At 40.0% G+C, this 22,912-nt stretch overlaps 1 protein-coding gene across 1 annotated transcript in view; it reads right to left on the bottom strand.

Moving 5' to 3' along the window:
- Positions 1–1,287: 1,287 nt before the first annotated feature.
- The window catches only part of LIN7A (lin-7 cell polarity scaffold A), a 119,452-nt gene continuing 97,827 nt past the window's right edge, over positions 1,288–22,912 (bottom strand). The window contains exons 5-6 of the mRNA XM_036099029.2: positions 7,386–7,583; positions 1,288–1,442 (exon numbers count right to left, since the gene is read on the bottom strand). Of these exons, the coding sequence (XP_035954922.1) occupies positions 7,386–7,583 (198 nt within the window). The 3' untranslated portion in view covers positions 1,288–1,442. The remainder of the gene's footprint in view (positions 1,443–7,385; positions 7,584–22,912) is intronic.

Here is a 22,912-nt window from a genome sequence, read left to right on the forward strand (position 1 = left end):
AACTGAAACATTTATTCTTTTTTCAGGTACATTTTTGTGCCTAACTTATTTAAGTGCCCAAATGATTATTCCTTCTTATTCATTCCAATGAGTAAAGTCAGACTTATGTGCTTAGATTTATCATAAGTCAAAAGTGATGATCTGTATAGGGGGCTCTTAACAGATCATTTTCCAGCAACTGATACTTTCTGAAAGATGATATCTCCTTGTCTGTTTTCCTATATGAATATGTGTAATGAATTAGGCATCTTTTCTCTCTTGAAGGAACAGCTTCTTTTCATTCACAATATTATATCCTGGTTTACATCTGCCTAATTTTAAAAGGAATAATACTTTTGGTCTTAGATTGCCAAAAATATCCAGTTTATCTTTGGGGAAACTGATCAAAACTTTGTGTAACATATATATTTGTATATATATATGAACACATATCATAATCGAGCTTTGTGAAGCCCTAAGCTTTAAAATATTGAATAAATTTCTGTAACGACATATCGGTGTAGGTAGAAAGAGTTTAGATTTCTCCAGAGTTTGTCAATCAAAAAATATAAAACTTAACCAAAAGCTAGGTCCTTTGCTAGTGTTCTCTTACCAAATTCATAACATTTGGTAAGAAAAGACCTCAGTTTGTAGCAAATACACTCTGATAATATATATTTTGTGGAATAAATATGCATAATATTCTGTTAGAATTAATAATCATAGATACAAGCAATACTCAAATTAAAAAAAAAATACCCTACTAGAGTTCTCTATCCTTGCCTCTAGCAAACCAAAAGTTGAGTGAAAATTGTCCCACTCCATTAATGCATAATTAAATTCATGGAAACAGAAAATAAAAAGCCAATTTCTTCTAGAACCTGAACAGAGTATAAATAGCATAACTTGCCTTTTTCAAGAGGGGAATGAAGGTTGAATTTGCAATTAACTGGAATTCTAATTCAGACAATTCAGCAATATGGATGTGGATGAGGTCAGGGTACCGGGCAATGCGTAGGTTTCTTTTAAGTGGTTAACAACCTTGAACTGATGCAGTTTGAACTATAGCTTAATGAGGGATTTGTTAATCTCTGGAAAAGCTATAGACCAAAAGATTCACTTCATCTTGGCCTGGTGATTTATCTGAAAGTCATGGACTTGATTCTTCTTGTACTATTTCAGTCTGCAGACTGGAAAACCTCTCCCTTTACACACTGAGAATTCCCACTGCAGTGAATGGAAGGTCTGTGTGTGTAAAGAGCACGTGAGCAGTGAGATTCAGGCCCAGAGAAAGAAGATGTTGAGTCGCCTTGGTAAAGAATTTATACACCACGTGTTCACAGCTTCTTGACAGGTATAATTATCAATGTGGTCTTTTCCTTTTACTATGTGCTGGGATTCGGAAGCACGGTTTCGAATTTGTGACTATCAGATCTTTGATCAGGTAGCTTCTCTCTAAGGACCTGAAAGAGGGGGAAAGAGTGAAGGGAAGCCAGTGATTAGTATTCATTTGTCAATGACAATATGCTAAAAATATCAAAAGAGCATGTGCTATGTGAGAACAGCAAGAATTATTTTAGGCCCTATCATTCATGCACAATATTCCACATATGAAAAAAAAATCGTTTGATGTTTGCAAAGGAAGTAATTATCAAATGGGGATGTAAAAGAAACAGTTATTCCCTAAAATGAAATACAGAACACCAGTTGGGAAACATTTCAAGTGTAAAACATTTCTTCTTCCCAGTTCCAGATGACTCTTTGTCTTCATGAAGGCAAAGGATAGTTAACTTTTACAGTGTGATTCTTAGGGTTGGGGTACAGCCGCAGAACCTCTCTCTGATAGGCAGGAAGGCCCAGCCTCCTTGCTCTGAAGCAGATTCTCAGACCCCTTTCTTCTCGCACAAGGTCAGCCTGACACCAAGTAGAACGCAGTACGCAGCTGCCCATGTGGTCAGATCCGGAGCATCAGCCTCCGTGAACACTCCCCCCAAGACCTGTCACTCTTCTCCCATTATGGAATCTTTCCTTTCAGAGAGAACAGTGGTTTCCGATCTTTGTTTTTAAAGCTGCAGATATTTTTATGCCCATGAATGCAAAGCATCATATACAAAACAGATTTTTATAAACTGTGGCAGGCCTTGCAATTGGCCTACTTTGCATCAACACCCTCCAGCTGGCATGCCTTCTGCAGATGTGCTTAAAAACCCCTGGGTGGGGGCTTCAAAGCCACGCACAAGGCCATTGTGCTTCTTTAAGCCTCACTTAAGAACATATTACACGCAAGCACTGCCTGGTACCGACGTTTTCCCTCCTACAATGCGACCACTAATCTACTACTATTGAGTGCTCACTAATCGTCACATATTTTGTTAAAAGTTCTACGTATTTTTTCCTTACTCAATCTCCATAACAGACCATTTCACTGAGTCTTCTATTGAATAACTTCCTATAGGTCCCCAAGTTAGCAAGTGACAGAGATCTAGAGACTGAATTTTTAACGAATTTATTTATTATATAGTACATGTCCCAGGGGAATGGGCCTCAGAACAACAGGTGAATTTTAGTAAATTCCAGAGGGTGGGGAGGGAGGAGGCCTGAGGGATATGCCAGGAGCTGAGAGATCACCGGGCATCCAAAATGTGGGTCGCTGAAATACCCACTGGGAAGAACCATCTGCACCAAGTGTTATTATTTCTCTCATTCCCTTGATTTGTAATTCAACAGATCAGTGATATTTTTTTTTACTTGTTTAAATAAAAGCCTTTTTTCCCATATTAGTGTAAATCTTATTGCTCAAATTGCTTTGCTAACTTTTATTTATTTATTTATTTATTTATTTATTATTATTTTTTTACTTATTTATTTGACAGAGACAGAGACAGCGAGAGCAGGAACACAAGCAGGGGGAGGGGGAGAGGGAGAAGCAGGCTTCCCGCTGAGCGGGGAGCCCGATGTGGGGCTCGATCCCAGGACCCTGGGATCATGCTTTGCTAACTTTTAAATGAGCCATTGTGATAGGCAGAATAATGGACCCTAAATCTATCCGCATCTTAATCCCTAGAATCTGTGAATACGTTAGATCCCACGTTAAAGGGAGATTAAAGTTGTAGATGGAATTAAGGTTGCTAAACAGCTGATGTTAAAACAGAGAGATGATCCCAGATTGTCCAGGTGGGACATATGATTAATATCATTAAACGTGGAAGATGGAGAGAGAAGGAGGAGCCAGGGAAGGGGGGTGTGATGAGGAAGCAGAGGTCAGAGCAATGCAGTGTGAGCACTCAGCCACCCTTGCTGGTTTTGAAAATGGAGAAAGGACCACGAGGCAAGGAATGTGGAGAGCCTCTAGAAGCTAGAAAAGGCAGAGAAATGAATTTTCTCCTTGGAGCCTCTTAAAGCCCAGAGAGACTGTACTGGACTTCAGATTTACAACATAATACATTTATGTTCTTTTGAGCCACCAAATTTGTGGTAATTTTTTTTTAAGGCAGCAGTAAGACATGAATACAGCTGAGGTGATGGAGTACTTTGAAGTATGGGGTAAATGATAAGGGGGAGTTGGATAACTCTAACTCTAACTAGCATGAGAATGAATCCCTGGAAAGCTCATGTGAAGATGTCTGTGAGGAGGGATGGGGGAGGTAAGGGCAGGTGCCATCGAAGAAAGAAGTAGAGTAGTAGCACAGCGGTGGAGAGAAAGAGGCTTTGAAGCCCGTGTTTCTGGGTTTGAGTCATGGCCCTATCACTTATGAGCTGTGAATTGTGGTATAGGTTTTTAAAAAAAATCCTACATGCCTCAGTTTCTCCCTTTAAAATGAGATTAAAAATAGTACCTACTACCCATAGGATTGTTGTGAAGATTAAGTAATTGAACATAGATGAAGCACTTAGAAGAGGTTTTTGGCATACCCTAATTGCTTAATAAATGTTATCCAGCATTAAGGTGATTATTGCTATTATTCCGGTTTTCTGCTTGGTAACTATGGGTTCCTTGGATTCAAGCTTATCAGAGCCGTCCTTTGAGGCTGGTTTCCTCAGTTCTGCAGTGGTTCCCTGGATCGGACCCGAAGGACGGCGGCTGTGGCAGTGGTCGTGGGAGGCCAGAACAGTCGGGAGCGGACAAAGGAAGGGAAACGGGGGCCTGACAGTTGGTGAGGCCACTGCTAAACTCCAGCTACTTTGTAAATCTGTGAAGATCCAGCCTGGTTTCAAATGCAGTGAATTCTCCGCCGTCAATGCAGCAATAGGTCAGAGAAATTTGACAATCTTTTAGTCTTGACTTCCTCAGAATGTTGACAACTCAGGAAGGATTCCTCTTCCTTCCTCCTTTTATTCTTTGAGAATCTGGGTGAAATATGGATGTCTATAAAATCATGATTTAAAAAATAAGATGCCTTAAGCTGAATAAATGTAATGCTCTTTGTCAAGAAAGTGGGGATAGCATAAAAATAGCCATATTCCTAACCTCTGTTTAGGTTTCTATAATTCAGTTGTACAGTGATCATCTCTATTACCTTTTAGAAAATGTAATCTACTCCTGATTATCACACATGGAAGTTAGGGGAAAAGACAATTGAGTTTTATTTCAGGCGAGTTTGAAATTAAAAGTGGGCATAAGAGATAAGTCTCCACACACCAAATTAGCTTCAAATTTCTTCCCCAAAGCAACCATAGTATGAGTTAGGAAGTGTAGCAAATCCCATTTAATCCTTAAAAATTTAATTAATTAAGAGTTGAACAAGAGCTAATGTAGGTCTCTGACTGAATTCACCATAAAATCCATGGATGACCTGACTCAGTACGACGTCGCTCGTACTTGGAATGGCCGCTACAGTGTCATCCCAAAAGGCCACGAGCGTGTGTGTAGCAAGGGCTGTCTTGGCAGGCATAAATATAAATTGCATGTTCATTTAAACAGAACTTTCCCGTACCCTCTACAAGAAAAAAAAAACTGTTTGTAAATGTCTTTTATTGAAAAATGTTAGTCTTTGGCGATGAGACAATAGGAAATTCTGAAGTGATTTAATGAAGACTGATGGAGCAGAGAAATGAAATGGAGTGCATGGCCCAGCAAATACTGATGGCCAAATTGTATCCTTCCAAAGATGACTGAATGGGTAGAATAGTGGAAGCTTTTAGTAAGACCTCAGAAGTCTGCATGGCAACATATTTCTTTCAAAACACTTTAGAATAATTTTACTGTGGGCCAATGTGGCAAATCAATTAGGAAAACGGTACAAGTTCACATTATTGAGGATGGAAGAAAAAAATGAGTTAGTGGAAAGAGTTCCATGTTCTACTAAAGAACTGTGGATTGTTATTAGACCTTTGAAGGGATTCTGACAGTACTGAGTGAGGTAAAGTACCTTTGTATTCAGAATGGATTAGAGAGGAGAAGGATGTGGGCAAAATGACTTGTCCAGATGCATCCTTATCACTCCATCCCAACCCTATCATCCTAGTCCAACCACCATATCGCTTGCCTGGACTACTCTATAACAGCCTTCTAATTAGTCTCTGCTCTCATTTTTACCTTGCAATAATCTATTTTCCTCAGAACAGCACGAGTGATCTTTTTTAATACATAAATCAGATGTCAGTCCCTTGCTTAAAACCTTTGGTGGCTTCCACTGCAATAAAATCTAACTTCCCTCAGTGATTTAAAAAGCTTTCTGTGACCTGGCCCCCATCTATCTCTCTGTCCTTCCTCATTATTTCCTAACTAACCACCCCAGCTTTCTTTCTATTCCTCAAACATCAAATGGCTCATGTCTCTCTTAGAGCTAGGCACTGGCTAGTTCCTCTTCTTCTTATGCTCATTTCTGGCTTCTCCTCAGCATTCAACCCACCTTACACGTCATCTCCTTTGAGACGTCTCCCCTGATCACCTAATAGAAGGTTGTCACCTAGCCAGTGTCTATCAGAGCACTCGATTTTAACTCTGTGAAGTACTGGTCCCAATAGGTTATTTTCATTTACCTGGATATTAACTACCTCCTCCAACCAGGATGTAAGCACCATGAGCGCAAGGACTTCACTTTGCTCAGGCTGTTTCTACCGCCCATTGAACAGTGTCGAGCCCATGGCAGTACCAAATAGATCCTTACTGTTGAATAAATGTAGTTTTTAGAGTGAATGGAAGGTGATTTTAGATGAAGTCACCCAACTATGGGATATATACAATAAAAACTCACAAGCTATGAAAGAAAGATAGACAGCTGAATTCTCAGCAGTGTCTGAGGACAAATCCTGGAGTCTTTATACTTCCCCATGTAGCTTCTCCTTTTTGTGAGTGTCACAAACCATTGAAAGTCTCATGTCATATCCAGTGTTTCTGGTTGTACAAATAGTAGTCTGATAAAACCACTGATACCCATTGTCATTTTCCCAAGAACATCTGAGCCTCCCTTCAAAATCCCATTTGCAGACATCATAGCGGAGAGGTGTGTTATGCTATTAACTGTCTCTTCCAAAGGAGAGCAAGGACAATTTATAGAACTCCAGACTATCTGATGTTGGCTAATGAAATGCCTGCAAGAGCAAAAAGGGAAATATATTCTATGTTACTTGAAAGTGTGGTTATGAGGGCTCCACGAAGCCATTGCAACTTCATATCATTCATCTAAAAAATGGGGTTTTAGGGATACTTACCTGGAAGGGTTTTTCTGAGGATAAGGAATAACATGGGAGAAGAGCCTAGCACATAGGAAGCACTTCAAAGATGGGGATTCTTACTCTTCACGTTTTTTTCCTGGCTTTTCTTAAAAAAACAAATAGCAAGACCTGACTGAGAATTTTTGTCACAGTGGAATTTAGAAAAAAGGCAAGAGCATCACATTTTCAGTGAGCACCCACAGAGAATTTCAGATTTCTCAGAGCGCGCCCACTGGCAGGTCTCCATGTCTTTCTCCATGGAGCAGTTTTCCAGTAATTTGTATCAGTATTCTAAAGGGCTCTTCCCAGGATCAGCACTATACGGTTGTTTAGTTCGTACACTGTGCAAAGGCAGCTGGCCAAGAGGGTGAGTGGGGAGGGGGGGCTGGAATCCAGCCCACACTCTTGTCATGGAGCTCTGTGCCCAGGGATCTGGGTTGCACAGAGGCTGCATTTTCCTAATGTGCCTAAAGGCATCGTATAGTCTGTACCCGGCCCTCCCAAGTACATGATTTTCCAAAATATCTTACATTTGCAGAAAAATATGGCTGAATGGCATTATAAAGTAAGCGACTGTCTTGTTTACATTTTCTGAGGTCATCGGGTTTTTTTATTTGCTTAACTGATTCGGGCGCGGGGACTGTCATAACCTAATGATTGTGTTCCAGCTGCCTCAGAAACCGTATTAAAAACCGAAACAAACTTGTAGGTGTCGGGCGGTCGTGGGTGCGGAAGAAGGCGCTCCTCACCTAGGACATGTGGTTCTGCTGTGTTTGTTGCTGCCGCTGCTGTTGTTGCTGCTGCCGGCGCCGGGCGGTCCGGAGCTTTTCGAAGCGCGCCTCCATTTCTTCCAGGACTTTTGGGGTGTATCGGACCACCAGCTTGACGCTGTCTTTGGCAGCCTTGAGCAGTTCCACAGCTTTCTCATGGTGCTCCCCTTCCACGCTCTGGAAAGACAGTGACAGCTCTTAAAGGGGAGAGCGCGCATGCTCCTCTCCCTGCGGGACCAGTCTGCCGTCAGGATCTAGTTCAAATCCCACTTTGACACTGTATGGTGACTGACGTAACACAATAAAATTAAATTAAATGTAAAAAAATAAAAAAAATAAAAAAATAAAATCCCACTTTGAAATGTTAAGAAGCTACGGCAGATGGGATGCATTGCCATCATCACTATTACTTATTGTGTTTGAGGCTGAAGTGGAGGCAGGTTAGGATGCACTAGGGTACAGAACGGATTGAGTGGGGGTTCAAGTTTGGAGGGTGAGAAGCCATCAAGACCTAAGATATCGCGCTAACGTTTAGCGTGGGATTTCTAAATTTCATCTGCAAGAGTAAATGCACTGGTCAAGGAAATTCTGAAAGAATTAAAAAAAAAAAAAAGTAATAAAGGGGAACTTTCCCTATCAGATATTAACGTTATTAAGGATCTATCATGATTAAAGCAGTGTCTTGTTGTTGTAGTAAGAGAGAGAACACAGAGTCCAGATGCAGATCCATCCTGTGTAAAACTTTGTTATGTGATAAATGTGGAATTTAGACCAAAGGGGGAGAGGACTGTTAAATAATGATGTGGAAACAAATAATAATTAAATGATAGAAAATAATGTAGAGCCCAATCTCCTAGTCTATGCTAAATATAACTGATTAAAAATTTAAATGGAAAAATAAAACCATAAAACAACTAAAATGAAGCAGAGCTGAAATGTTCATCTTGCAATGGAGAAAGAATTCTTAAGTAAAAATGCCAATGGAAAAAAAATCACAAAATCAGATTTATAAATTGTAAGTTTCTATATCTCATATACCATAAAAAGGCCAAATAACAAACAAGAAAAAATATTTTCAATATATGACAATTCGTTCACATTCTTACCATGAAGAACTCTTGAGTCTATGAAGACCTAAGCAAAATGGGCACATGAACTCAGGATGTCTAAGCTCCCTTGCAATGAAAGAAGTACAGATGAACACAAAATATTTCCTTTATAATTATAATTTAAAAATGGTGAATATGTATTTTTAAAAATATGGTGTATTTCCAAGGATGTAGGGAAATGGGACTGTCATATACTGCTAGTAACTTAACACAAACTGGCACAATTTTTCCAGAGGGCATTATTGTTATGCATTGAATAAGCCCCTTATAAAGAATAATTTATTTTCAGAGAAATTTACTAAGGATATAATCATATATGCACACATACCTATAAGGTAGGAATGATGAAGCAGAAAGCAAAAAATAAATCACTTCTTGGCTTTTGAGTTCCAAGTCTTTTAAACATCATGGAACAGATAATAGTTGGGAAACCATGTTTTTACTACAAGTAAATACAAAGAGGTCTCTTTTCCCAAACCTTCTAAAGATTCTCCAGGTTGGGATTAGGGAGAAGCAAAACAGAAGAAAGCTGTAATCAGACATTACAGGGCCCCAAGAAAAGGAGATAATCTTCCCTGTCAGCTGATCCTCAGGGCAAATGACCTAATTCATATTTTATAGGATCAAAGTGCAAAGGTCTTTTTGACTTGCTTCCTGGATGAAGCTCCCAGAAGAAAACATCTGCGTGAGGAGATAGGCTGAGAGAGTGCAAGAACACCTGAGAGTGGACGGAAGTGGCCAGGAAGGCCACCCCAAATTGGTTGAGATCACATTTTACAACCCAAGCAGAAGGGGGACTAAAAATGGATATTACATTGAGTTACAAAAAAATAAAATAAGTAAGTTGCACTTCAAGCACACTTCAGTTATATCTGGAAACTCATAATTGCTACATTATACAGATTTGGAGACAAGAGATTGTGTTCCAATTTTATCACTTGCTTCAGCAAGGTGGATGTGGTCCGAGAAAAAGAAAATGCTTTGAATTTAGCAACAAGGCAGCCATCATGGTGTGTAAGAACGCTATTTCATCACGTGTTGGAGTATCAGGCAGATACTAAGGATTTAAGAAACGACCATGATGAGCCCTGGAGGCAATTTACAGAGCCACCCCTTCACCAAGTCTGGGGTAAATCGAGAGCAAGTGGTTATAAATAGCAGCTGGGCAGAGTGAGTTTTTGCCTGTGGCTCAAGCCTAGGAAAATAGGCTTGTTCATTGATCAATTCATTCTCTTAATTATTCATTCAATCATGGACTTGGTCACTCACTCAACAGATGCTTATTTAGCATTTATTCTATGAATTCTATTCTACCAAGTTCTTTGGAAGAACATTAAAGGATAGGGGAAAACTTTGACAATTCTGTACAATATCATCCCTGTTTTCAGTGTGCTCAAAATTTCTAATTTGCCTCAAGATGAATTGTTAAGATATGAAAATCTCCTTCAAAAGGAAATCTGGGCTACTTGGTTGTTTATGCCTTTCTCTAATTTCTTTTTTAATAATAACATTTATGTGTTTATATATCTCACTAACACCGGTTCACCCGTTTTCTAGGCCAGATGATTAGTCTCCAAACTCCTTTTTGGCTTTTGTTCTGTTTGCTTTCATTTAATAGGGTTGGAAATTCTAGGCCAGACCTTTAGAGGCCCATTATCTCCGTGTAGGCATTATGCCTGCAGTTTAGAGTTGCCACGGGAGGGTTGTGGTACTAATACATGGGGCCATCAAGCTCTCACCATAGGGACAAAGAGCTGCGAGAAATATGGCTGGTGTGCCGTATCCAGCCCCACTGAACCATCAAAGTTACCCTCTCCCACCCCAAACTCTGTTGTCCCCCAGAGTTAGCAATTTATTAAAAAGCAGACTCCATGGTCTTTGAATCTAGAATTTTTGCCCTGATGCTCTTTCTCTGGTTTAGATGATGACTCAGCCTCCTTTGGGCTCACCAGAGTTAACAGGTTTAACTCTACCTTTTGCTTTGCTTTCTTCACTGGGGCACAGAACCTTCTGATGGGATCTGGGCAGAGTGTCATATGTCTGCTTCCAAAAATGCTTTGTTCAAATAATACAAGTTATATAATTGAATGGTACAAGAGAAACTAAGAGGTAACTCAGAGATTTGGGAAATGTAAGTATGTTTGTAGAATGTACTATTTCAAACACTCTTTAACTTTATTTTTCAACTGTTTTCAGAAAAATGTTTCAACTCTTGTCTTAGTGACTGATCTGGATGGCTTCTCCATGGGCTTTGCCTACTTTATGAATACTTTTGAGTGCATATGGTTGCCTCTTTAACATATAGTTTATCTTTTGAGTGCTTTTAGTCTCTCAGTTCAACTTTTTGGAAGAATAGGCTGTTTTTTCTACTTTCTTTCTTTCTTTCTTTCTTTTTTTTTTTTTAAGGTAAGAACGAAAAAGCAGATCACCTTCCCATGGAGGTCTTATTCCATGCATAAAAAGAAGCCAAACTATCTGCTCAGTTAGGGTATACGTGTTGATGTGCAAACACTTGTTAATAGGTATTCCTTGAGCCCTGAAAATGAATCACCTATCCCTACTTTTGGCTTGTTCTACTACTCACTCTTAATGAAAGTATGCCTTATTTCGAGCTAAATATTTAAAACATGTTTTGAAATGTAATAGTTTATTTGTCGACAATTGAACTGTTTCTATCAAAGCTGTACATATAAAAGCCATCCTGATTCAGAAATTGTCCTTTGTGACACCTCGCTCAGTTGGAGCGGTCACTGAAAACCTGCAGCACCAGCTTGTCACAGAGCAGGAAAATGCGGCCCTTCTGTAATTTGGAGAAACTTAGCGAGGCTTCCCATTTTAAAGCAAAATCCCCTCTTGCATTTAAAATTGGAAATTCTATATGATTAGATTTCATTCTCTTGCTTTAAGAATTGTGGTGTACCTACTGCAATTTTAGGAACTCATAAGCAAGGATTCATTTAGTAAGGACATCTGGTAAAAGTTAAGTATTATTAAGAAGGTGAGGGGTGGTAAAGAAGGCATGGGGGAATAGTAGGTACCTAGGAAACATTTAGACTAAAGAGAAGTATGGCCCTGAAATAAAAAAGACCCTAAAGAGAAATATTATCGACCCCACAGTTATGCATACTTTGGCCACGATCATTCACTGAATTGAAGTAAAAGGCACTAGGAAGAATGGACATTTCTATCCTGAAAATATGTATTTCTCCTGCTAAATCTTTTAAAAGTACACATAGAAATCAATATGAGAGAATTTAAATCATTTTTTGTCACTTCCAAATGCATAAATACAAGCTAAAAATAGTAAATTGATATAAAATCATAATCCTGTAATGTTAATATGTAAGAGAAGATATTTCATTCAGGAAGCTGGGAAAAAAATAGCTCAGTAAAAACCAGATGCGTACTGGTTTCATCAGCAATCTCATGCAGTTGTAAGCTCTAGGAAGCTTTAAAGTTAGTTAATTTGATGAAAGTTTAGTAAGTCAGTGGCTGGTAAATGAACCAACTTAACAACATGGCTACCTTCTGATCTTTCAATAGCTCTTCTATTTCCACAGGTTGGGAGATATCAAAATGGTTGCTATTTCATGGTATGCTCAATTTCCTAGTTGATTAAGAATCCTCTCTAATAAAAGAGAACTTTGGATCACACTGCAGACACTAATTTGCTCATGACTTGTGTTTTTTCCCCACTGCAATAGGGAAACTAGTTGTTAAATTTTGACCCTGGCTAGCCCTCAGATGGAAGAGATGCCCGTCCTGGGAAGGAAGCTTGTTATCTGTGCATAATTAGCTGTCAAATAGTCTATGCCCAGGTCTTCATGCAGGTCTTACTCTGTGGGGATTACTTGAACATAATCCTGACAGAGTTTGCTAATAGAAAAGTTGCTTAAACACTTTTTCAGATAACCAAGAATTGGCTATATCTCTCAGTTATTCTAGGCATATCTAGAGCCAAGTTTATGCCCTGGGCTCCTAACATGACATCAGTCATTCCTTTGGATTAAGGGCCCAATGATGTGACCAGGGAGTAAATTATATTAAGGGCATTGCGTCATAATATCTAGGTAACTCAGGAACTCAGAACATTATAGCTGTAAAGACCCTTAGAAACGATCTTAGTTATCTCCTTGTATTTAATCTTTTGTCTCGTTAAAACAGCCATCACCACTTACAGTTACAAAATGATTGTCTTGTGATGAGAACTCTTAAGATCTACTTTGTTAGCAACTTTCAAACACACAATACAGAATTATTAACTACAGTCACCAAGCTGTACATTACCTCCGTGACTTACTTATGTTATAACTGGAAATCTGTACCTTTTGGACAGAGATTGGTTTTTTGGGGTGATGTGAAAGGATAGGAACTAATGACAAGGGTAAGATCGGTCAACTCCTAGCTCTAAAGTGTATGAGTTGGCTAGTGAAGGAGCAGCATGAGGGCTACGTGAAGGGCTCGCTATTAGCGGGTTATGATTCTCACATTTGAAATGATCCAGTATAGTCAAAGACAGACCAACTCCTTTTCCACAAAGGTTACAGTGACTGATCATTTTGTTCTTATGATAGTTTTTCTTTTAGTCCATTAAGGCATTTTATTATTTTAAGAGTGCGTATGTCTATATATATATAAAAATATGCGTGTGTGTGTATACTCTAACATTTATTGAGCACTTACGAAGTGTAAAGCACTGCTAGCTACTTTCTGTGCATTATATCTAATCCTTATAACTCTATAAAAATGGGGATGGAAAGCTTAAGAAATTTATCCTAAGCCCCCAGGTAGTTAAGTGGAACAGATTAAAATGAACTGAGATCTATCTGTTTCCAGAGATTAGACTCTTACTTACCAAATCCATAGCATTAAACAAGATATTAAAGAGAAAGTAAATATCATAGGGGTGGCTATTCCCTGTTTCTGGCTTTTTTTAGACCAGTAGTTCTTAAACATGGATGTCCATAGGAATCAACTGAGGCATTTTTTAAAATATTAGAGGCCTGGCTGTATCTCAAACTTGCCATATACTCAGCGATACGTCCTAGGAATATGTGACTTTATAATACAGCCAGCCAACCAGGCGCTGATACGTAGGTCAGTGTTCGGACACAGTACTCTAGGCTATAATTAACCCAAACAGTAAATAGAGTTTCTCTACTATGTTATCCTGGGAAAGAGAGCTCGGTAGGCTAGAAAATCTTGTAATTTTGCCTTGGTGTAGCTCTAGAATCATCATTTTTGGTCACTGAGAAAACCCTATACATATTAATTGGGTATTTAATTAAGAATGGAATATCTCTGCACAAGCTGCAGGACATATTCAGAAAAAACTTGTGTGACTTTTTGATCCATTCCTTTCCTCAAATATGTTAATTTCCTGTTCTAAATGTATTCTCTTTTGCTGAAGAAAAGTGGCAAGTGTATAAAAAGTATCACATTTATCCCTTGGAAAAAATATGCTAATATTCTCCCATAGTACTCTGTTCCTGCCTAAATGCTAATATCTATTTCAGTGCACTGTAATTTATCAGTTTACAATCATTCTGCTGTCACCAGACTGTCCAAGGGCAAGACGAGTCTTATTTATCTCTGTGCCCAACATCTATGGTGTGTTCAATTAATAGTCAATGAATAAACCATCTTTCTCCCTTCCCCCTGGGCCCTCCCTCCCTCCCCCCTCACTTTATATATATATATATATACAGTTATAACACACTTTTTTCTATTAGGCTAAGGAGCCAGTACTGCTTTGGTTTGAATTTGAGCTTCTTCACTTATCAGCTCTATGAGCTCAGACAAGCTGCTTATTATCTTCAAGCTTCAATTTCTTCCTCTGTAAAAGTGGTGTCATAGAGTATCTACTTCTAAGGATCATTACGGGCATTAAACTTAATGTACACAAAGCACTGGAAAAGTGTGTGATATTTAAAGAGGGTCCAAGAAATGCTAGCTCTTTGTGATAATCTTACTGTAGGGCTTCAGATGCTTAAGGACAATAGCAACAACAAAATCTAATTTTGGAGTAAGTAGACATTTCCTTTATATTATCTAGGGGCAAAGTTTGCTAAATAAATTAACAGTGGATGGAGTTTGTTGGAAGAATGTTTCCAACTATTTAGGTAAATCAACTGCTTCTAATTACTGTCAAGTAATTTAGAAGCATCATTTCCATACATACAATTGATATGTTAATTACAAACGATCATTATTTATTCATGAAAAACTATCCTTCTCAGTCCCTCCACTGTGTCCCACTTTGTTAAGGAGAGGAACAGTGGGTAGGAGATTTGCTTGATAGTAGCATACATAATGTGAGCGAACTTGAGAGGGGAAAATCATCAACTAACCCAACCCTACAAAAGAGTGGAGAGGCTGACAGGAGAAAAGAGTGTCTATAATTACACATATTTTCATCCTGTGAGAGTAGTTATAAATATAAAAATTTCTGAACCATGAAAGCAGAGAGTGCAGAGCATTGCCAGCAGGCCCAGGGGGCAAGAAACCTAGAGGGAGCAAAAGCTTTAGAAGAAAAATCAGCACCAGAAATCACAAATCTAGCATATGGGTGATCTCAGCTCACCTTTCAGATCTGGAGGCTAAAATTGGAAGCAAATGCAGCTACTACACTTCAGTTGTAATGCTTTATAGTAACTGCTCAACTCATGATGTTCTGGCACCAAATGAAGGAAAAAAATTCCTGATGGTTGTTCGGATGAAGATTAAACACACACACAAAAACACACAAGCATGTAATAAATGCACACACACATTCAATAAACATATGTACACACACATACACGTGCACATACACACAGGAAACATACACACACATACACAGACACACACAGCCATCTTCAGGAGTACAAATGTGAGCACTAGTGATCTGGTAACAGAAGCAAGCAGCATGGGAAAATATTCCTGGGAAACGAGATCTTCCAATCAGTCTGTTAATTTTTGAGAAGTAAGTTTCAGCAAGAAGTCGAGGTTACAGCAAACCCTTCCCAGTCACGATGCACCTGATTCGTGCTGCTAAAATGCATGCTGTGTCCGCCCACGCTCTCCCAAGCCTCGACACTGTGACACCAAAGCCCTGAGGTGCAGAGACTCTTGCCGACGTTCAGAAACAGTCAGGTAGAAACTGCCGGTTTTCAACGTTTGCTTCCGGGTGTGGTTTGGCAAACGGGAGGGGTGTGGAGGCGTGATAACCACCATCCCACATACCCCCAAAAAACTGCCTCCCCCATACTCCCCACTATTATACTTCACTGAAACATGCAAATAATATCTCAGCCACTAAAATTTAGTGTGACTCCTTCATCAAATCATCAAACTGACCCTTAGTATAGCCTGTGTGACAGGGCAGAAAGTCCAGGGATTGGAGTCAAGAGGGTCGAGGCATGTGAATAGTAGACAAATCATTGATTAAGAGTGTGATCGTTAGGGGTGCCTGGGTGGCTCAGTCGGTTAAGCGGCTGCCTTCAGCTCAGGCCATGATCCGGGGGGGTCCTGGGATCGAGCCCAGCATGGGGCTCCCTGCTCAGCGGGGGAGCCTGCTTCTCCCTCTCCCTCTGCCTGCCGCTCTGCCTACTTGTGTTCTCTCTCTCTGTCAAATAAATAAATCTTTAAAAAAAAAAAAAAAGAGTGTGATCTTTAGAAAATGCTCTTCCTCTTTGTGCCTCAATTCCTAGATAGAGACAGTCTCTGGTTTTAACACTCATGTCCCAGGAAAAGCCTCAGTCCCGGGCAACCCGAGACGGTTGGTCATCCATTAAGATGCAAGAAGATGTTGCAAAGAGGACACGGTAGCACCTGGTACATGCTCTTTCTTCAGTAAATATTTGTTTGTTTTTAAAAAATCAGCAGCCCTTGGGGAGTTTGAATTTTCAGTGGACACGAGGGGAAGCGATTTTATCAAAGAAGGATGGGTCCACTGAACACCAAAGGGCAGCGTGAAGAACGGGAAGGGAAGAAGAGATCTGACTTAAGAGAAAAGTTTGAAATGGTAGGTTTCCTGGCACCTAGGTCATTATTGCTCAATTTGCAATTCTGCCCAAGACCCTAAATGCAGACCCAGCATGATCTGCTGCTTTTGCAGGATCCCAAGAATGGTGGAAGCTGGCTTAACATGTCAAACTAGTTTAGAAGGAGTACCCAGGTTCAGTTGAGCTCTTTTAAATGTTAATGAAGTAGTGTTGCATACCTCAACACTGGCTGAGATCCCTAAGGACAAATACCAAAGCCCACCCTTCAAACAGTCCCCGCTGAATTTTAGGATCAGTGGCCTGTTAATCATGATGGGGACAAGGCTAGTACTGGAAGGTTCTATGAAAGATTTTGCAAATTAGAAAAAAGGCTTAATCAAAGGAGGTATGGGGGAATCTTATTTAACTAAGCACGGTACACATTATCCTATCTTCTCTCCCTGCAATAACAACTGGGATTCTGTCAACCAGAATAGTGTTTTGTTTTTGTTTTGTTTTTTTCCCCCTTCGGCGTCTTACTCTAGTGATCTCACAGAGACCATTGTTTTCTAAGGGGTGTCTGAGAAAATAATAGGTTCCTGAAATTATTCAATCAAACCCTTCAAAGGATACACTTTATCATTTAACCTGTTTTAGAATCCTAGACGCCCAGGCAATTCATATAAAGCATAAGGGAGAAACATAAAAAAATCTAGGCAGAAGTTGTCTGAGTCCAGAGCTGTCAAATGTGTTTCCTGTGAAGTGTAAAAAGCAGCAGGGACATTTATGTTGTTGCGTACCATGAATAATAAACATTAACAATAGCTATAACATTTAATTTAATTGCAGAGACTCAACATTACAGATGCCTTCTTGCCGGAGAAGTGAACATTTAAAGGATATTTTGGGTTTAGTGTCCAATATCTCTCTGGCTCTGCATATAAATGTCTTTTCCAATTAAAAGCACACCCACAGAATATTCTTGGATTTGTCACCAGTGACTTACACTAAGATTTTTCATGTAGGTCCACAAAATAAAACATTTCAAATGCTTTAACTGGCTCTAACCTCCAACGATTCTTTTCACCCCTCCTCTCTGGTTCTTGCTGTCACTGGCCATGCAGCCAACCAAACTAGACACTTTGGGGACATCTTTCATGCTCTCCTCAACCCACATCCAATTAACCACCATACTGATTGATATTGATTCCCCATTTACCATCTCATCTCTCCTCCCTCTTATTTCTTATGATTTCTTGCCTGGATTTTAAAATATCCTCTATCTTCTCTCTTATCATCAAAACTCTTCTCCAGATTCTTGTCTGAGTCCCTTGATCTTTCCATGCTGTTGCTTAAATCCAGTGAAGAGCAGAATACCCACAGCTCTGGTAGACACTGTCCTAGAGAGCAGAGACTGGGCCACATCAATCGTTTCTCCCCAGTACCCAGCACAGGGCACAGTACTTACCCAACGTCTACTTAACCTATCTGGGGAGAGCTGGCTTCAAAGCTTTGACCCACAGATTACCAGCTGTATGATTTAGGGCAAGTTATTTCATTTCCCTGAGCTTCAGTTCCTACACCTGCAAAATGGTGTAACATTTTCTTCAGAGGTGTCATTTAAGATTTAATGAACTACCGGGCGCCTGGGTGGCTCAGTCGTTAAGCGTCTGCCTTCGGCTCAGGTCATGATCCCAGGGTCCTGGGATCGAGTCCCACATCGGGCTCCCTGCTCGGCAGGAAGCCTGCTTCTCCCTCTCCCACTCCCCCTGCTTGTGTTCCTGCTCTCGCTATTCTGTCTGTCAAATAAATAAATAAAATCTTTAAAAAAAAAAAAAAAGATTTAATGAACTACCTATGTAAAGCACCACGTACTAAACCTGGCCCACGGAATGCACCCATGCACCCAAGAAAGACAGGTTCCTCTACCCGATGAATATTTTCCCATTTTCTAGAAATAAAAATAAAAACTTGTATAACATGCAAAGTACTTCCCTCAAACAGGTGGGCCCAACCTTGTTTCCTTATATTCATTTTCAATATATTGGCAACACGTATTTCGTTTTTACCATGTATTTTCATGTTTCCATAATCTCTCAGTCTTATTCCCCCAGCCTAGAATGTCTTTCCTTCATTCTCCTGTGGTAGTAAATCTCCACCCATCATTCAAAGTCCATTCCAGATAGCACTTCTTTTCTATTAGGTCATTTTCTTGCTCCAAACACCTTACAGTGACCTATAAGGACTTTCCCTCTGCACTCCCAGCTGACCTCTTCAACTTTACCTTCTAAGACTCTCCCCCTCACTCATACCCCAAATCACACTGGAGTTCTTTTTTGTATTGTAGTGCCTCATTCATTTCTGCCAGAATTTTGGTATGACTAGCTCCCTGTCATGAAGGGCTCAAGTAAAAAAAAATGCTCAACTTTACTATTAGCTAGGGAGATACAGATTAAATCCAGAATGGGACAAAAATGATCCAATTATTTTTAAAAATTGATAATGTATTGCCAAAGATTTGGTGAAATTTATGTTCTCATACAATGCAGAAGTATAAACTGGAGGTCAATTTGGCAGTGTCCATTAAAATAAAGTATGCCCATATCTCCCTAACCTTAGCCCCATGTCAATATTCACCCTAGAAAAACAGTCACTGGTATACATGAAGATTTCCATTAAAGCCGTGTTCACAATAACAAACAAAACAGAACAAAAAGCCAAGTGGGTAACGAGCTAAATGTCCATCAAGGGGGAAATGCTTAGATTAACCATGGTACTCACACACCACAGAATACTACACAGCAGATTAAAAATGTAAGTATATACTGACAAGGCAAGATGTTCAAGACATACTTCTTAAAAAAAAAGATTTATTTGAGAGAGAGAGAATGTGAGAGCGAGTGTTGGGGGAGGGCAAGGAGGGGCAGAGGGAGAGGGAGAGAGAAACCCAAGCAGACTCCCTGCTGAGCGTGGAGCCCAATGTGGGGCTTGATCCCACGACTTGGAGATCATGACCTGAGCCAAAACTAAGAGTTGGATGCTCAACCGACTGTACCACCCAGATGCCCCCCAAGACATACTTCTGAGAAAGCAAGTCACAGAATAATAAGTACATATGAAAATATCAATGAATTTTTAAAAATTACTTATAAAAATAATAATACCTAGCATTCATTGAGTGTTTACTATTAGGTATTGTTCTAAGTGCTTTAAATTTATCAAAATAGTTACCCTTCCTAACAACCTGGTGAAGTATGTAATGTTATCATCCCAATTTTGTATGAGGAAACTGAGGCACAGTAAGTTTCCAAGGGCGCACCATTAATGGGTAACGACTCTGCCTCCCCATTTGCCTTGTAATCACCGCTCTGTATTGCCTTATGTGTTTAGGTCTAAAAACAAATAAATAAAGTTGTGTGTAACATTTAAAGTAATTAAATGTTGTGTGCGTGTATACTTGAGTGCAAAGAAAAATGTTTGCATAAATACCCACTCTCATAGCGTTTCTTCACGAGGGCAGGTGGAGGGAGGAAGGAGCTAGAATGGAATGAAGAAAGGGAAATGGTTAAAGGGATTTAAAAAAAAAAAAATTTGACTGCATTCTTTTCACACTGAATTATTTGGAAATTTTATAAGGATGTATTCATATTTTTTTGTATAATTTGTTTAAATACAATAGCCCAGTATCATCATAAGGAAAATGACAGGGAAAGTCATTCTAGAACAAACCAAAGAAGGTGGGACAAAGGGTAATTTTGTTTAAAAAGTGCTTTGAGGCACATCTTTGAAGTAAGTTGAGCAAAAATAAATTACAACTGTAATTGCCTAGGTAAATTAGGTGAAATGAAGGGATTTTAGCTGCATGACCACAGAAATTATAGATATAGAAGTGTGGTCTGTGTGAGCCACCGAGATTCCGTTTGACCAGTCATGACTGAATGTTTTTTCTGCTGGTACCGTTAATTTGCTGAAACCTGTCCAAATTTTCCTTTCTTCCACGTCCTCTCGGTTGTTTATTGGTCTGTGCTAGCATTTTAGTTATATGGCCTGGTAGATCATTCATGCTGAAGTGGGAATGCTATATATCCAGGTTTTCAGGGAGTGATGTTTGAGTGAGAAATGGTGAGGAAGGATTATGAAATACTGCAGATTTAAATTTTTGCTTTTCACCTAATGGCTCCTGAGTTCACTGCAGTGATTTCAAGCTTGATAGATGTGAGATCCCAGACACAGGAACAAATCAGTCCACCCAGGAAGTTTTTTGAAAGATGACATGAGTCGGCTTTATAATCCTACTTTTATATGATGATTATTGATCCTCTGCCCCCTGTCCCCCAAATAACAATGTGGGGCAACAAAGAAAGAAACAAGAGTTATTCCCTACACAGCAGATTCAAAATGAGATCTGTTTCTCCTCTTACTAAGCAGTAAGTTATGTCCACGCCTGGTTGCCCTGCCTCTGATTGTGGCCCTTTTCTAAACCACTTTCCACACTGCAGTCACAGTAAGCATTCTAAAATGCACATTTGATCATGTCACTCTCTTGCTTCAAATCCTTCTGAGTTGCCCTATCGCTTAGATACAGCCCGAAGTCGTCAGGCCAGTGTGCCTCATTACAATCTGGCCCCTGCTTATATTTTCAGGCTCCAAACAAAAGAACTGGCAATTTTGTCTCAGGTCCGGACTCTGTTACTGCTCCCCGTGAGGTGGCTCTTTCGTATTCCTCGCTGCCTCCACCTACCTGCAGCATCTACTTGCCTATGAGTCTCGTCTGCAGGAAGAGCCAGGTCTGGCCCTCCCACGTGCCGGTTATAAATAAATAATTGCCCATCCACGATCTCCCACAGAACCCCACACTTATGCCTATTTCTTCCCCAGACCCATAAATATGAAATCAGATTTATTTATTTATTTTTCTGTCACCAACGACTAAGACAACACCAGACCCAGTAATATTTTGCTGAATGAATGAATGAATGAATGGATGAATACCTAAATTTTACAAATTGGTTAATGTTCATCAACAACTTTGTAAGTTAGCTATGCTGTCACTTCTCTGAAAAGACAACGATTTCCTAGTTAATGGCCACGGCTGTACTTACAAACTAGTAACAAGGATCACAAACATTTTTTTCAGTTCTTACTATGTGTCAGGGACCGTGTTATGCCATTTTATTTTTTAATTTTTTTTTAAAAGATTTTATTTATTTATTTGACAGAGAGAGACACAGTGAGAAAGGGAACACAAGCAGGGGGAGTGGGAGAGGGAGAAGCAGGCTTCCCGCTGAGCAAGGAGCCCGGTGTGGGGCTCGATCCCAGGACCCCGGGATCACGACCTGAGCCAGAGGCAGACGCCTAACGACTGAGCCACCCAGGCGCCCCCGTGTTATGCCATTTTAACACCAAAACATAAAAACGAGGAAGCCACTTGTTATCATCTTCTGTGATGAGGAGAGCAGGGCTGAGAGAAGTTACTAAATTTCTCCTCAAACTCCACACATTCCACTGAATTAGTCTCTGAGAGTTCAGTCGCCCAGTGCATTCAGAGTGCTTGGCAGATGCCTGGGCTGTAAGCTCTCCAAGGAAGCCTTTCCTGTTACTTTTGTTCCTGATTTTGGGACTATGCTTGTGTTTCTGCCTGCTTCATTTCTAAGCCTAGTATCTGGGGATTTTTAAGTTGCCATTTTTAAAAAAGATTTTATTTATTTATTTATGTATTTGAGAGAGAGAGCATGAGAGCACAAGCAGGAGGGAGGGGCAGAGGGAGAAGCAGACACCCCGCCGAGCAGGGAGCCCGATGTGGGACTCAATCCCATGACCCTGGGATCATGACCTGAGCCGAAAGCAGACGTCTAACCGACTGAGCCACCCAGGCGCTCTAAGTTGCCATTAATGCAGTGGCAGATATACTGAGTAGAAGATACATTTTTTAAAAAGTTACATTTTTTTAATCAGCAAAAACTTTTAAAAATTTAAAAAAAGGGGGGGAAGGAGCTGCTGCCACAGACCTCATCTGTAGCCCCTTGTTGCTTCTCCAACATGCCAGGTGCTCTTCCGTCTTAGGGGCCTTGCACTCTTTCCCCGGGATGGAATGTTCTTCCCTACATACTCATGGGGCTGAGCCCCTCATCTCCTTTCATCCTCTCCTCAAATATCACCTCACTGATGCTCCTCTGACCACCCAGCCCCACACCCTCTCCTCCCGGTACCCTGGCACTCCCCAACCTCCTTATACTGTACTGATTTATTTTCTTTTCCCTTAATACTTGCCACCACCTAACATTATAGATGTTTATTTCTTTATTTCATTTATTGTTTATCTGCCCGACTGGAATAGAAACTCCATGAAGGGAAGAATTTCCCAATCTCTCTCTTTTTTTTTTTTCACCAGAGGATCCTGACTGCCTCAAATAGTGCCTTGCACACTATAGAT

Source organism: Halichoerus grypus, chromosome 6, assembly GCF_964656455.1.
Source record: "Halichoerus grypus chromosome 6, mHalGry1.hap1.1, whole genome shotgun sequence".
In the NCBI taxonomy this organism is placed as follows: Eukaryota; Metazoa; Chordata; class Mammalia; order Carnivora; family Phocidae; genus Halichoerus; species Halichoerus grypus.